At 31.7% G+C, this 15,102-nt stretch overlaps 1 protein-coding gene across 9 annotated transcripts in view; it reads right to left on the bottom strand.

Annotated features, from left to right (window-relative positions):
• Positions 1-12,738: 12,738 nt before the first annotated feature.
• LOC132730492 (uncharacterized protein C21orf58-like) overlaps positions 12,739-15,102 on the bottom strand; it is a 43,232-nt gene continuing 40,868 nt past the window's right edge. For 3 of the 9 annotated variants that reach the window (XM_060716443.1, XM_060716437.1, XM_060716440.1), the window contains one exon: positions 12,742-13,327. In XM_060716443.1, coding sequence (XP_060572426.1) covers positions 13,248-13,327 — 80 coding nt within the window. In that variant the 3' untranslated portion in view covers positions 12,742-13,247. Of the gene's footprint in view, positions 13,328-15,102 lie in introns of all 9 variants that reach the window. The other 6 variants (XM_060716435.1, XM_060716439.1, XM_060716441.1 and 3 more) reach the window with 4 other exon arrangements.

Below are 15,102 nucleotides of genomic sequence, written 5' to 3' on the forward strand. Positions count from 1 at the left end.
AAATGAACATCATGGCATTCTTGAATTCAAGCGAATTTTTATGTGATCCTTTTTTAACAATTATGCTTCAACCAGACAAATATTTCAAAAAGACAAACAGTTGATGAATTAGGCAAATTTGCAAAAAGTTATCTTGACATAAATCTGCCTTTAACACCATTTAAACTGTAAATATAATAATATAATATGTCAGATAATGAAGTTTAATATAATTAAAAATGCTTTTATAAATTAATTGATCATAAAAAACAATAATCATTAAACGTTTTGGTTGTTGCGGGGCGGTGGAGGTGGTTGGATTATGGGGTCAAGTAATACATTCTCAATCAATCTGTTTATATGATATGACATTCCAGCTTTACATGTAAAAGACGCAGACCTTGGACACCTCTTCTGTACATAGTTTCACAAGTAGATTTACAGATTTTCATTCCTCACATGCATAATTTTAAAGTTCCTGGCATTAGAACAAGTGTTTTGAACAAGTCTTTTGAAGTCGCAACCTTATATTTACTAATCACATACTGATTTCATTTCTTAAAATCAGGTTAAATATAATAATTAAGACAGTCAGTGTTCTTAATCTTATTGCTGACACTTTAGCATAATGAATTTAAAACAGGACAACATATTGGCCATATTTACAATGATTTCTCTAAGAAAGAATTCTCAAACTCAAAATTTAACCAAGTAAGCTTAAATCTATTGAGGAGGGCTTTTTTTTCAACCTACTGATTCAAAAGTTCATTATAATCTTTTATATATATAAAATTATATGTGACAAATATCAAAGTTGAACGCCCGTCCAGCCTTAGTGCTTCTGTGCTGCCTAACCAGGCTCTATTATAGCTTGCTTGATTATATCTTTATAATGAAACACCTTCAATAACTTATGGACTGTTCTTGATTCATAACAGAATTATTCTATTATAAATATTTTAAAAGGTTAAGGTTTAAATATATCTAACATGTAATAGAACACTGTCTTCTCTTCCCTAAATAAGTTATCTTTCAATAGACAAAAACTATACTCTCTTTCCTTATTGAAAAGTTTAAATTAATGTTTATCAATTGATTTTTTTCTCACTTTGTCCTTTTGTGCATACTGTTAATTGAACTTACCATTTCCATTTCACATGCTTAGAAATTTTAATCACAAATCTCCCTGTGGTTCCATTTAATCGCAGCCATGAGTATGTTAACCTTTTAGATTTGAATATACATGCAAATTTTCAAACTAGGCAAGCCAGAAAATTGTTGGTTTCTCATTTTCAAAGTTATTATAACTTTATCAAGATTTCAACCTATGATCTTTAAAGGGACTTCACTGAATGGGACTGAAAATTATTTTTTTTTAAATTAAAGTTCCATTTGATGAAGGTTTTAGACAAATAATTTGAGTGCAAAATTTCAGACCATTCGCTCACTCTGTTTTTTCAGCATGTTTATTCTAAATGTGAAAAATAACCCAAAATTTAAAAGTATTGCCAAGCTTTTCAAATCAGGCTGGCACAATAATATGATTTTTTTATATTTCTGAGTATATTTTCTTAACTATCCTTTGCATATTTGTCTGTTTTAAGTGGTCAGTAATAATCTATGTAAGGAATTCAAATTTAAACTTTTTCAGCTTTTGGACCTCAGTGGAGTTCCTTTAATCTTATGCCCTTTAAAGTCATACATGTACATAATTTTGCCTTGTAACATTTGAGCTGCACAATGACAAAACCAACATAATGCGTTTGCGACAAGCATGGATCCAGACCAGCCTGCGCATCAGCCCAGTCTGATCAGGATCCATGCTGTTCGTTATCAGTTTCTCTACTTGTTATAGGGTTTGTAAGCGAACAGCATGGATCCTGATCAGACTGCATGGATGCAAAGGCTGGTCTGGATCCATGCTGGTCGCAAACCCATTATGTTGGTTTTGTCATGGCGCGGCTCATTTGTCGTGTAGAGATTAGTTTTTTATTTTTATTTTTATATACTGGTATCATCACAAAAAAACTTTTGTTTTCTTGGCCTTGGTTTTAACTTAGTTTTGATTTTGATGGTTCACACCTTTTACTAGGGTAATCATGTCATCCATAAACAACGTATAATATCAATAAAAAAGTTAATCCTTGGTGAACCTAATTTGGGCTGAGATAATATAATTGCTATATAGGTGAAAATGGCAAGAAAGTATTTAGTACTTTGTAACCTGTATAGTTTAGTTTGAAAATATTCATTTTAGCTTGATTTTGATGAAACCTTTAGAAAATTTGAACAACTGAAGTCTGTTCCCCCAACTTAACGTCTCTAGATTTTAATTTAGCACAAAATGGGCACATGAAACACTGTGACCTAATGTACATTACATGTATAAGCAACATGGCGTCAACATATTCCTCAAGTTTTCCAATAGTGGTAGGACCACATGAGAAAACCATCATAACTTCTGGGGAGCTTGAATAGCCCAACAAATTGTGGACAAGGACTTTTTACTATATAAATGATGGTCACCCTAAAATTGACTGATCAGTCGGTCTTGCAGTTGAAATATTGAGACTACAGCTTGAACCATTATGATCCCACTTGTTTGAGAGGCAAACATCTTAATAAATAGAACACAACTCAACTTATAACCTGTATATTTTACAAATGTCATGAGTATCTTGGAACCTGTAATCTTCTTTATTTCATTTCATAAAATATATTCTAACAAAATCTGATTTCTGAATAAAACCCTTTTATAAGCAAAACAAAAATTACTTTTATATCTACCTTTTCTTTAAAAAGAGTGAATTTTTCAGAACGTTCTCATAGTAAAAAACTGTTATTTCATGCTTTCCGGTGTTTTACTGTAATATATCAGATGATTAAATTCTGATAAACCACTAGTGAAATTTATAAAATATAATTTTCACTGTAGCCGGGCTATATCTGAATGCGGATGAAAAGAAAATCATAACTAAATGGAATAACAGGCAGAAATAAATGCCGTCATGCGTAAATTTTGCTTCTTTAGGAAAAGAAAGTCGATGTCATCATACATCATGTTAAAAATGTAACAAAATTAGAGAAATTTAACAGACCTATATTTCAAAATTGATGATGTGACGTCATGATATGATGACGTCACAAAGGCGAATGCGTGACGTTACGCGGCAAAATCAGTAAAAAAAATACTTAAAATGACTTAAAAAGCATGAAATAAAAAGAAAATTTATTTGTTTTACATATAAGATTGAAATATATTTCATTCGTGAACACCAGCTATCATATTTTCACTCGTGGCTACGCCACTCGTGAAAATATTGCATCTGGTGTTCACTCAGTGAAATTATATTTCAATCTTACATGCAAAACAAACAAATATCCTCTATTTAATTATTACCACTTCTGTTAATTCTAAAACCTTTTTCCCTGCTAAATTTAATTGTTTTGAACTTATATCAATATCAGAGCTGACCATGACACTTCATAAGCTTGAAGGACCTGTATATCAAAATCATAGAAGTCTGCCAGCATATTACAGACTGCACAGAAAAGCAGGGTACCTACTTCAGTGGCTTATCAATACTGGCTTTGGCAAGTCAAACATACAATAGCCATGTAAATCTTTAAAGATGAACCCCTCAAGATGAACATACACATTTTAAAAAGCAAAATTTTTGAAAAGAAAAAATAAAAAAATTCAAAGTCTACATCATGGTTTGTGTGTTTTAAACATAACAAAGTTTGTTTTTTTTCTTCAAAATTTTTCTACATTGGTAAAACATGGTATTCTTATTAATTGGAACTGGTCTAGGCTTCTTTAGTACACTTGATTCAAATATTTATTTAAAATATTAAAACCATGGAGAACACATTCTAAATTTTCATGAAAAATTGCATATACCGGTATGTACTATATGCTGGCATGCAGTTAAAAAGTCTTATTCTTTTGAAAAGATAGGCTTAATATTACCCACGACACTTACTTTAATACAACTGCCTTTGAAAGACAAACTAGATATGCAATTTAAGAATTGCATCTTTAACTGCATTTAATATTCAGTATATCTATAACTAAAAAAAAATAACATTATACTATTTGGTGCACAAAATTGTTGTTTAAGGTTAGTCTCCCTTTAATCATGAATACATCTTTTAAATAACTAAAGGGAATTCAGATTTAATCAACCGGAAAGTTAAATCAATTTTCCATCAATTCAATCATTCAAATTTTCATCAAAATGTTTAGTAAATAAATAATTTATGCTTTAAAGAAATCAACAGAGCTGAATACTTCTTTCACATCACACTACAAAAGAGGTCTTTGGATGATTTTCAAATCCTTTGGATTTATTATTTACTCTTCAAATAAATACAGAGGTTCAAATACAAATTTGATATTTATCTAAGAGATGTTTTGATTACACCATTGAGCTGTTCACAATTGACCTTCCCGTTTTTTCAAATACATCAATATAATTTTATTTCATTTACCAATTTCATATACACATAATCAAATTTAATGTATATAGACCACTAACTGCTTTTGCTTATACTGTCCTTAGCATGTTGTAAATAAGATGAGAATATTATTTATTTACCTAGCAACAGGAATGGTAACTCCTGCGATGAATCTTATTAACTTAGTAGCCTCCCTTTGTTTGAAAAAATCTGGCTTCAGTAGTTTTTGTATTTTCTGATCGCAAGATCAGTAAATACAAAGCTAACATCCATGGTCTAACACAAAATTTCCTTACAGACCTAACAACGCAAATTAGTTCTCACTCAAAACTGCTTAAAAACCAGCAATTTAAAAGAAAGAATAATTTTTAATGTAGGCATTTAACTAATTACAGTGCATTAAAAGTTTAGATTAGTCAATAGAAGTATGAGGTTACAATCACAAATTTCGCGGATGAATATCTTTTTTTACCCAATGAAAAATGTTCGGCTATTTCCGTAAAGCTTAATCGATGAAAATGCTATTTATAGCTATGTCGGTTACCGAATACTCCAGAGCGTAGTACACAAATAAATCTGACTGTCGAGTAGTCGAATATATACATGCCGGACTGTTTCGGCGAGAAGATTTTCGCTAAATTATTTTTATCAGTGTTAAACAACAGGTTTATCGTGAACAAAATACCTCGAAATTAATAAGGATTACAAACACGAAATGGAAATTCTCAAATTAGAATTATAATTTATTTGTTTTTATTCAAGCTGCATATGTATTACTTCACCGTGGTGCAGAGGTAGCGCGCTCGTTTAGGGTGTGAGAGGCATAATGTTCAAATCCTAGTCGAGGCAACTTTTTTTTTTTTGAAGTGTCTTTTTTAAGGAAGTAGCCACGATATGCAAGGATAAAGTGTGGCTGTCATAAAAAATGAAAAATGATCGCTGCCTAAGATGAATTATAGTATATAAAAATAAAATTATACAGGAAAATACATGCAGATAGTCAGTATGATTTAGATTGCAAAGATCAGAAAATACCACAGAGCTTGCAGCCCTTTGATTTTTCCAGTGTTCACTTTTGAAAGCCAATGTAAAATCAAAATGATCATTTTGGTTATTTTCTTGAAATATCATGCAAATATGATGAATTATTGTGCAAAATTTAAAAATTACAAAACAGGATTGGTAACTCTGGGAGTAACTTCTATTGTTGTTATAAGTAGCCTCCCTTTGTTCAGAACAGTTCTCTTAATCAATTTAAAATAAGAATTGTACTTAATTTTTCTTTATTATAATATCAAATGGTAGAAAATGTAGAAAGAAATTGTACACACTTGAGTATGTGATTGAGAAAAGCCTTCCGACATATTTTGTACTAGTAAAGTTAGCATGATTTAGGTGCATACTGAAGGTACATATAAGGAAAGCCTAAAAATGAACAGTATTGAGATGTAAAGTACATGTAATTGTATAAGTTGTACAAAAACTTTCTGAACTTAATAATAATGATAATAAGAACAATCTCCGGACATGTTGGGCACTTTTAAAAAGTAACCTGAAATAATCTATCAGTACACCTTTGTCTCAAACATTATGGTAACTTGGATTGAAGAATACAACAAATAGTTGAAATCATAGGTCAAATCATAATGGAGAATTTATTTATTTATTGGACCTTTTACAGGTTGTCAAAATGTTACCAAAAATGTCTTTCCATGCTAGGAATTCATGTCAAAAAACGTATGATTGACAGAAAGCTACCTCTCAAACTTATAGAGATTTGAGGTAAGTATTCTTTGAGTCTGCAAAACCACATATTGGTACTGGGAGTGTTTCAATATCAATATGCTAACAATTAAGTTGCCTACAATATAGTCTGGTCAGTCTTGTCTGGCTGTATACTGCTAGCATAGGAATGCCTTTATCATGACATCATGCATTTGAAAGGTTATTAAAAAGCTACAACAGAGAAATAGACGACACTGAATGAATGTATTGAATGAGTTGAATAAATCTATATCATTCAAGCCTCTCAGGCGAGCATATAAATATAAATTTATTCAACAAGTTCAATAAACCCAGCAACGAACCTACAGGAATATAATATTATATTTATCACATACCCAAAATAAATAAGGTTTAAAGTGCAAAAGAATAATTTTCCATTGACCCACCTATAGTGTAATGCTATCATTTAGTGCGTCATTAAACTACGTTTGTATAACTCAAGATATATGGAAGGCCGTTCAGTGCCATTTTTACCGAGTCGCATATTTAACACAGGTAAATGACAACTTCTTCTCTGTCACTTAATACGTATATCGCATGAATATTGACGTCACCTAAATAATTTTATGACGTCATAAAACTCAATGAAGCAAATGATATACTTGATATATCAAATCAAAGGTGTAACATTTTAATGACATCTTATGCCCAGTTAGCTCAATTGAGAGAGCATCAGGTTCGTAATCAAGAGGTTGCTGGTTCAATCCATGGGCAAGGCCTAATTTTTCTATGACAACAGATCGTAAACATTGATTGTAATGGCCATTTGTCTTTCAACGATGATTCAGAAACTATGTAGAATTAGTAGATGGTCACTAAAAATGGGCAGAAATTAGTAATAACTGGCTGCTAATCCAGGAAAGATGGCATGAAGTCATAGGCACTTGGTTTCGGGATAAAAACCCTTTTGAGAGGTTTGTAGAACTCAAACTTAGATGTCTCGATTCATCATTTTTCCCATGTGACTCTCCCTAACAAGAGATCAACAAGTAAGAATTAGATTTGTGGGACATTAGAAACAAGCAGATAAACTATGAATAAAAGATAAAGAATCAACAACAAGTTTTCAATTTCAATTTTCATTAAATTTTAATATTCTAAAGTTTAATATCAATGATATTATAAACAATAAATGCTTTACTAATTTGTTCCAATTCAATTCTTACAAAATCTACAACATTCAATTGTCACATATTTTTAATAGCTGAAACCGCACAGTGCAGTTAAACCCTAATTAGAAATACAACTTACTATAATAGCATTTTTCTAAATGAGCAATTTATTGTTAATGCTATCTACTTTTCTGAAATTTAACTATGTTTCAATTTTTTAGTTACAAAATTATAAATTAATCAAATCAAATGATTCTTTTCTGATATATGTTTGGAAACATATTTCTTAATCTTAACACTACCAAATTTATGTAATAGACATTTGTATCTAATAGTTTTGCCTGCCTTGAATTTGGAACAGTCCATTTGAAATTTTTCAATATATTAATACAAAAAGTGTGAGCTACAAACTGTATAGAGCCTGGTCAGACCACATAAATGAACAGGCTGGCCTGGCTCTATAAGGCTTATCACTTTTGCTTCCAGCAGGTAAAGGGTTAGTGGGTTAGGTTTAAAACTTGGATCATCAATAAATTAAAAAGAAAGGTGAGTATTTCTTATAGACAAGAGGCCAAGATGGCCATAGACCGACCGCTCAACTGAACCATCAAACTCATCCAAGCAATTTCCTAGACAAACATCCTGACAAAGTTTCATGACAGTTGTGTCGAAATTGTGACCTCTAGAGTGCTGACAAGGTGTTTCCATGTTTGAGCTATGTGACCTAGTTTTTGATCCCAGGTGGCCCATATTCAAATTTGACCTAGAAATAATCAAAACTAAGTTTCAGACCAATTTCCAGGATATTTGGATTAAAACAGTAGCCACTAGTGTGCGAACAAGATTTTTCTATTTGTAGCTCCTGTGAGTTCCAAGATGACCCATGTTCGAACTCATCCAAGCAATTACCTAAACAAGCATCCTGACCAAGTCTGATGCCAATTGAGTCAAAAATGTGACCACTAGGTTTTTCCATATTTGAATGGTGTGACCTAGTTTTTGACCCCAGGTGACCCATATTCAAACTTGACCTAGAAATCATCAAAACAAACTTTCAGACCAATTTTTAATTTTCAACTAAAATAATGTTTCAAGATGTTTCTACATTAAAGAGAAGAGGAGAGCAGTTTTCAAAAGGATGAAGATTTGGTAAGAATATATATTCAGTTTCAAGTCATTTTTTTACATATTTTCACCCTCTTTCATGAAGTCTAGTAATATTTTCTAATACAATGATTCCAGTCAATATCTAATAAATATTTATTTTTTCTATTTACAAATACATTTGTACCTACAACAATTATAAGTTAACAAATATCAACAAATACATATAATATGAGAGTTATGATGAAATGTTTGTTTTGTTGTCATAGCAACAATGACATGGATCTGTGAAATCCTGTCAAAAATGAACTGACAGACATAAAGATACTCATAAACAGGACAAATGTTTTTTTTTCCATCTAATCCAGGGGTAGAGTACAACTTGGTAAATTTATCGGTAATAAGCATAACTATGTCAATGCGCTCAGTTTTGGTTAAGTGCAGTATGTAGCAGATGGGCACTTAAGACTTAACCTAGTGTTGCATAATTGTATGCTGCTAGACTTGAGCTAAATCTCTCTTTATCATTATTCAAGACAATTAATGAAAGGGCAATGATTTCATCATGCAATCTTGTATTTTCAACAGATATTTATTCTAAAACTGCAATGGACCAGCTAAGAAACGGAAAATTTTGAAACAAATCAAACTTAAAGGAGCTCCACTGAGGTCTAAAGGCAACAAATTAAAATTTAAGAATCCTACATTGACCTGGGACATGTACCATTCATATTGCTTTTAATGTTAAAGGTCATTTTACACAATAAAATGATTATTCTGCAAGAACAGAGTGAGCAAATTAATGATCCAAAATTTTGCACACATTTTTATTGGTATAGACCTTCATCACACTGTATAAAAATCTTGAAAGAATAATTTTATTTAAATCCCATCATGTCAAAAAACCTAAGTGGGGTCCCTTAAAGAAAAAAACATTAGGAAGATTTAAAGAAATGTATATGGTGGGTAATGCCTGTTATTATCACCTAACTTATCACTCAATGAGAGAACAGAATAAGACAAATATACAGGAAGTATGATTATTATTTTGGCACAATAACATTAGAATAAGGCAGTTTAAGCAATACAATTTGTCATCTTGCAAAACAACCATATAAATTTATTTAAGTGCATAACTAGTTAATTAGGCTAATGATGTTGTTTTGTAATGATTAAAATTCATAAATTACATGTATATTAGTTTTTTAAATGCTCCGCATTGATATTCAGCCAACAGTATTAGTAACAAGAGCTGTCCGTAAGACAGCGCGCTCGACTTTTTTATTGCTTGCCAATAAAAAAAGTTTTTGCAGTAAAAGGCAATACAAGAATCTCTGTATTTTTAAAGTGAACAATGGCCATGAGCATTAAGATATTTAGTGAAGAATTATTAACCAAGATTCTAAGTCGATAAAAGGCCTTAATTTTTAAAACAAATCCTTGACAGAGTTACCTTCTCTTGCGTACAGATGGGGGTAATGATGTGAAATAGCATTAAAAGTTTCAAAGCAATATCTCAAAGGGTTAAGGCAATAAGTGGATTTTACCCATATTCAATGTATTTTCTAAGTCAAAAAGGGGCATAATTCTGTCAAAAACCTTGACAGAGTTATGTCCTCTTGTCTGTTGATGAAGGTCGTGATGGTAAACAAGTATGGTCAGTTTCAAAGCAATACCTCCAATGGTTTTGAAATAAAGTGAGGTGGTACAAAAAACTTAACCAAGCTCAATACACTTTCTAAGTCAAAAAAGGGCCATAATTCTGTCAAAAACATCCTTGACAGAGTTACCTTCTCTTGCGTACAGATGGGGGTAATGATGTGAAATAGCATTAAAAGTTTCAAAGCAATATCTCAAAGGGTTAAGGCAATAAGTGGATTTTACCCATATTCAATGTATTTTCTAAGTCAAAAAGGGGCATAATTCTGTCAAAAACCTTGACAGAGTTATGTCCTCTTGTCTGTTGATGAAGGTCGTGATGGTAAACAAGTATGGTCAGTTTCAAAGCAATACCTCCAATGGTTTTGAAATAAAGTGAGGTGGTACAAAAAACTTAACCAAGCTCAATACACTTTCTAAGTCAAAAAAGGGCCATAATTCTGTCAAAAACCTTGACAGAGTTATGTACTCTTGTCTGTAGATGGAGGTTATGATGGTGAACAAGTATGGTAAGTTTCAAAGCCATACTTGTAATACTTCTGAAATAAAGTGGGGTGGTACGAAAAACTTAACCAAGGTGTGACGCCGACGCCGACGCCGACGCCGGGGCGAGTAGGATAGCTCCCCTTTTCATAGAAAAGTCGAGCTAAAAAAAAGATTTTTTACATGTAATATGACCTTATATGAACAGTTGTTTGCAAAATAAGTGGCTTGAGATATATTGCAATCAACTGTTTACCTATGGTCATGAAACTTGGCAAAAAATTTTGTAAAGAATTTATAATGCAACAAACTTCCTTTATTTGGGGAAAAAATGAAATTACTTCATAAAATATCAGCAGCCATGTATATAGTTTATATAAACATCAGGAATATCCTATTAAAGTGATGTTACAAACTTGCAGTATTATAACCTCTATTACACAGTAAATCTTGGCATTATGATTAGCAAAAGGATGTGTGGGGCTTTTTTTTTAACTTCATTGTCAAATTTTTCGTTTCAGAATCAAAATGCGGTTTTCATGATTAGTGCTGCAAATGAATTGTCCTTTTCACCTTGTGCATGGTGATTACATAATTTTGGCGTTAATTAAATCAAATACAAATATCAGATTCTGAAACTTTTTGCAAACTCCTATAGATATTACAATTTGGTTCACACATCCAAACTTCAATCTGAGATTTAATAAAGAATGGATTAAGAAACATTCTCAAATTAATCTTGTTTAAAAAATTAAATCCTTGGGTCGATTGAGACATTTTCTATCAAAATAATTTTTTATGGAAAAAAAATCAAAATTAAAATAGTGACATTGCTTGTTGTTGACAAAACAAAGTTTCACTCTTTAGCCTGTCATACAATTTGTTCTATATGTACTTTCAATGCTAAATAAGAAAAACATTTTCTCTTTAACTGTAGACATGATTATAAAGTAAATAATTGAGTGATCAATAAATGACAAAAGCAGGCAGTTAAATTCCTTAGCATCATTGTAAAATTCATTATAAACCATTCTAATTTGCATAAAGCACCATTTAAATATATATAATAAGGTGCACAATGCCCCCCTTATCCTGAATGACATAAATGCGTGTAAAAATAAATAGAAAAAGTACCCCATCATCAAAAAATTGTATGTTCGATTAAATTGTTTTTCAAACGATATAGAATGCCAAAGATTTCTTCTTAATTGAAATACAAAAGGAGGTGTACAATCTGTTATGTGCATATAAAACAGACCGCATTTAATGATATAGAATATTTTGCGTACTTTAATATTGTAAAGGAGAAACCAAACCCCAAGGTTTACTTTCAAATCATTATAAACCTATTTAGAAACCATATATGTACAGTTTTTATGTGGTAAGAAAAATCATCTTCAAAAGAAAGATATTCTATAATCTCATGTTCAAAAATTATAACCAAATCAAATTTAAGAAACTTAGACTGAACTTCAAATTTAAAGTTTCATTATTGTCAGTAAGAAATTAAAAAACTTTAACCAGTCTAGTGAGTTAAGCTCCTCATTATCAATAAATGTTGCATGATTTCTAAAAAAGTTCAAAATCAAGAAAATGAGGAGACTGGTCTTAAAAATCAAGGAAATGAGGGAACTGGTCGTAAAATCAAAGAAATGAGGGAGGGAACTGGTTGTAAAATTCAAGGAAATGAGGGAACTGGTCTTATAAACCAAAGAAATGAGGGAACTGGTCTTATAAACCAAAGAAATGAGGGAACTGGTCATTAAAATGAAGGAAATTGGAGAACTGATCTTTAGCATAAAGGAAATTGGGGAGTTGATCTTTAAAATCATGAAAATGGGGAGACAGGCATTCAGCAACACTGACGCTGTAAAAATTTACTTTTTTCTCCCCTAACATTACTTTAGGATCAATTAAAGAATTTACACCTGAAGCTAAAATAAAAATCAGTAATAAAACTTGGCATTATAAGTAGTCTGTCTCATAAATTTTCAGTTAATTTAGAACAATAAAAAATATTCTTATTTCATATCTTTTGCATTGAAACAATTCCAATCCGGTAAAACCTATCCATACAATCAAGAATCACCCCGGCTTGACAAATGTATTTTAAATGACCATATACGTGATGAAAAAATATGTATAATATTTAATAATGATCAGACAGACCAGCCTAATAGTCTTTCATTTAATTGGCTATTTTTGAAAAATTATGTTGATCACCTTTTCCCATAAATCATTTCCTGAACCAGTGTACCTAAATGAGCTAAAGCTTTCAAAGAAATGTAACATGATTCAAATGAAAGTAATGCCTTGTATCTATTATAACTACAGTTTATTATATCTTCTCTAAATTCATACCAAACATATTTTATATCATATAATTTTATCCCTACTGTCTACCCCATGCATTCACATTTTCACCATCACAGATTAAAATAGGCATGTCAAGGTCACTGTTAAAAATGAGGTCAAAGGTCACAACAGCAGATATGAGAAATGTAATCTCATCATTTAAATTGATCCTTGAATCACATAAATTGTTCTACAACAGTTTTAAATACATTGTATATCACAGATAGTATCATAAATGCAATTATCCACTGAGGTCAAAGTTCATGATCAAAGGTCAACTTCACCTTATAAAAAGTTGAAGGTCATTCATCAGTGATATGTGTAATAATTGTCTCCCTCATCATAACCACCAAGAGTGTAACCATTACCCATGTAAGGTGAAGCGTATTCTGAAATATACATACATATAACCATATTTGTGAAGAAAAATGTAAATAAAAATTTGCCATGGAAACTGGTGTTTTGAAAAAAAAAGAACAAAAAAAGTGACAAGATGTCATCAAATTTATTTCATGTAATACCATGTTTACTGTTTCATTCATAGAAAAAACTCTATGTTCCTGCATCCAAGATCACAAGATAGGAATAAAACCATAATTTAACTGAATGTAAGACATTCTGAGAAAAAGCATGGACAATTGGAATTAAGATAGCATTTAGTCAATGGATGTTGAAATAAACTGTTAACAAATAAAAAAAAGAAATAAGAACAATCTTAGTTTAATGACTATCTCTGAATGTTTTATGTTGATAAATGTTAATTCTTGTATAGTCTTTGGAAGGAGCAAAGTAAGTCCTTTAACCAATAAAGAACAATTAAGACCATAATAAAATTGTTACCATTACATAACTTTAAAGTTACCGACAAGTTTTCAATGACTTCTCCTATTGTCAACTAAAACAAGGCAGAAGAAACAAACAACAGCTTCTCCTATTGTCAACTAAAAAAAGGAAAAAGAAACAAACAATGGTTCTCCTATTGTCAACTAAGACAAGGCAAAAGAATCAAAGAATGACTTCTCATTTTGTCACCTAAGACAAGGCAAAAGAAACAAACAATGGCTTCTCCTATTATCAACTAAGACAAGGCAAAAGAACAAACAATGGCTTCTCCTATTGTCAACTAAGACAAGGCAAAAGAAACAAAGAATGACTTCTCATTTTTTCACCTAAGACAAGACAGAAGAAACAAATAATGGCTTCTCCTATTGTCAACTAAGATAAGGCAGGAGAACAAACAATGGCTTCTCATATTGTCAACTAAGACAAGGCAGAAGACACAATGGCACCCCTATTGTCAACTAAGACAAGGCAGAAGAAACAAACAAGGCTTCTCCTATTGTCAACTAAGACAAGGCAGAAGAAACAAACAATGGCTTCTCCTATTGTCAACTAAGACAAGGCAGAAGACACAATGGCTTCTCCTATTGTCAACTAAGACAAGGCAGAAGAAACAAACAATGGCTTCTCCTATTGTCAACTAAGACAAGGCAAAAGAACAAACAATGGCTTCTCCTATTGTCAACTAAGACAAGGCAAAAGAAACAAAGAATGACTTCTCATTTTGTCACCTAAGACAAGACAGAAGAAACAAACAATGGCTTCTTATATTGTCAACTAAGACAAGGCAGAAGAAACAATGGCACCCCTATTGTCAACTAAGACAAGACAGAAGAAACAAACAAGGCTTCTCCTATTGTCAACTAAGACAAGACAGAAGAAACAAACAATGGCTTCTCCTATTGTCAACTAAGACAAGACAGAAGAAACAAACAATGGCTTCTCCTATTGTCAACTAAGACAAGGCAGGAGAACAAACAATGGCTTCTCCTATTGTCAACTAAGACAAGACAGAAGAAACAATGGCTTCTCCTATTGTCAACTAAGACAAGGCAAAAGAACAAACAATGGCTTCTCCTATTGTCAACTAAGACAAGGCAAAAGAACAAACAATGGCTTCTCCTATTGTCAACTAAGACAAGGCAAAAGAAACAAAGAATGACTTCTCCTATTGTCAACTAAGACAAGGCAGAAAAAACAAACAATGGCTTCTCCTATTGTCAACTAAGACAAGGCAGAAGACACAATGGCTTCCCCTATTGTCAACTAAGACAAGGCAGAAGAAACAAACAATGGCTTCTCCTATTGTCAACTAAGACAAGGC

This window comes from Ruditapes philippinarum, unplaced genomic scaffold, assembly GCF_026571515.1.
Source record: "Ruditapes philippinarum isolate M1 unplaced genomic scaffold, ASM2657151v2 ctg2398_1_1_1_1, whole genome shotgun sequence".
Classification (NCBI taxonomy): Eukaryota; Metazoa; Mollusca; class Bivalvia; order Venerida; family Veneridae; genus Ruditapes; species Ruditapes philippinarum.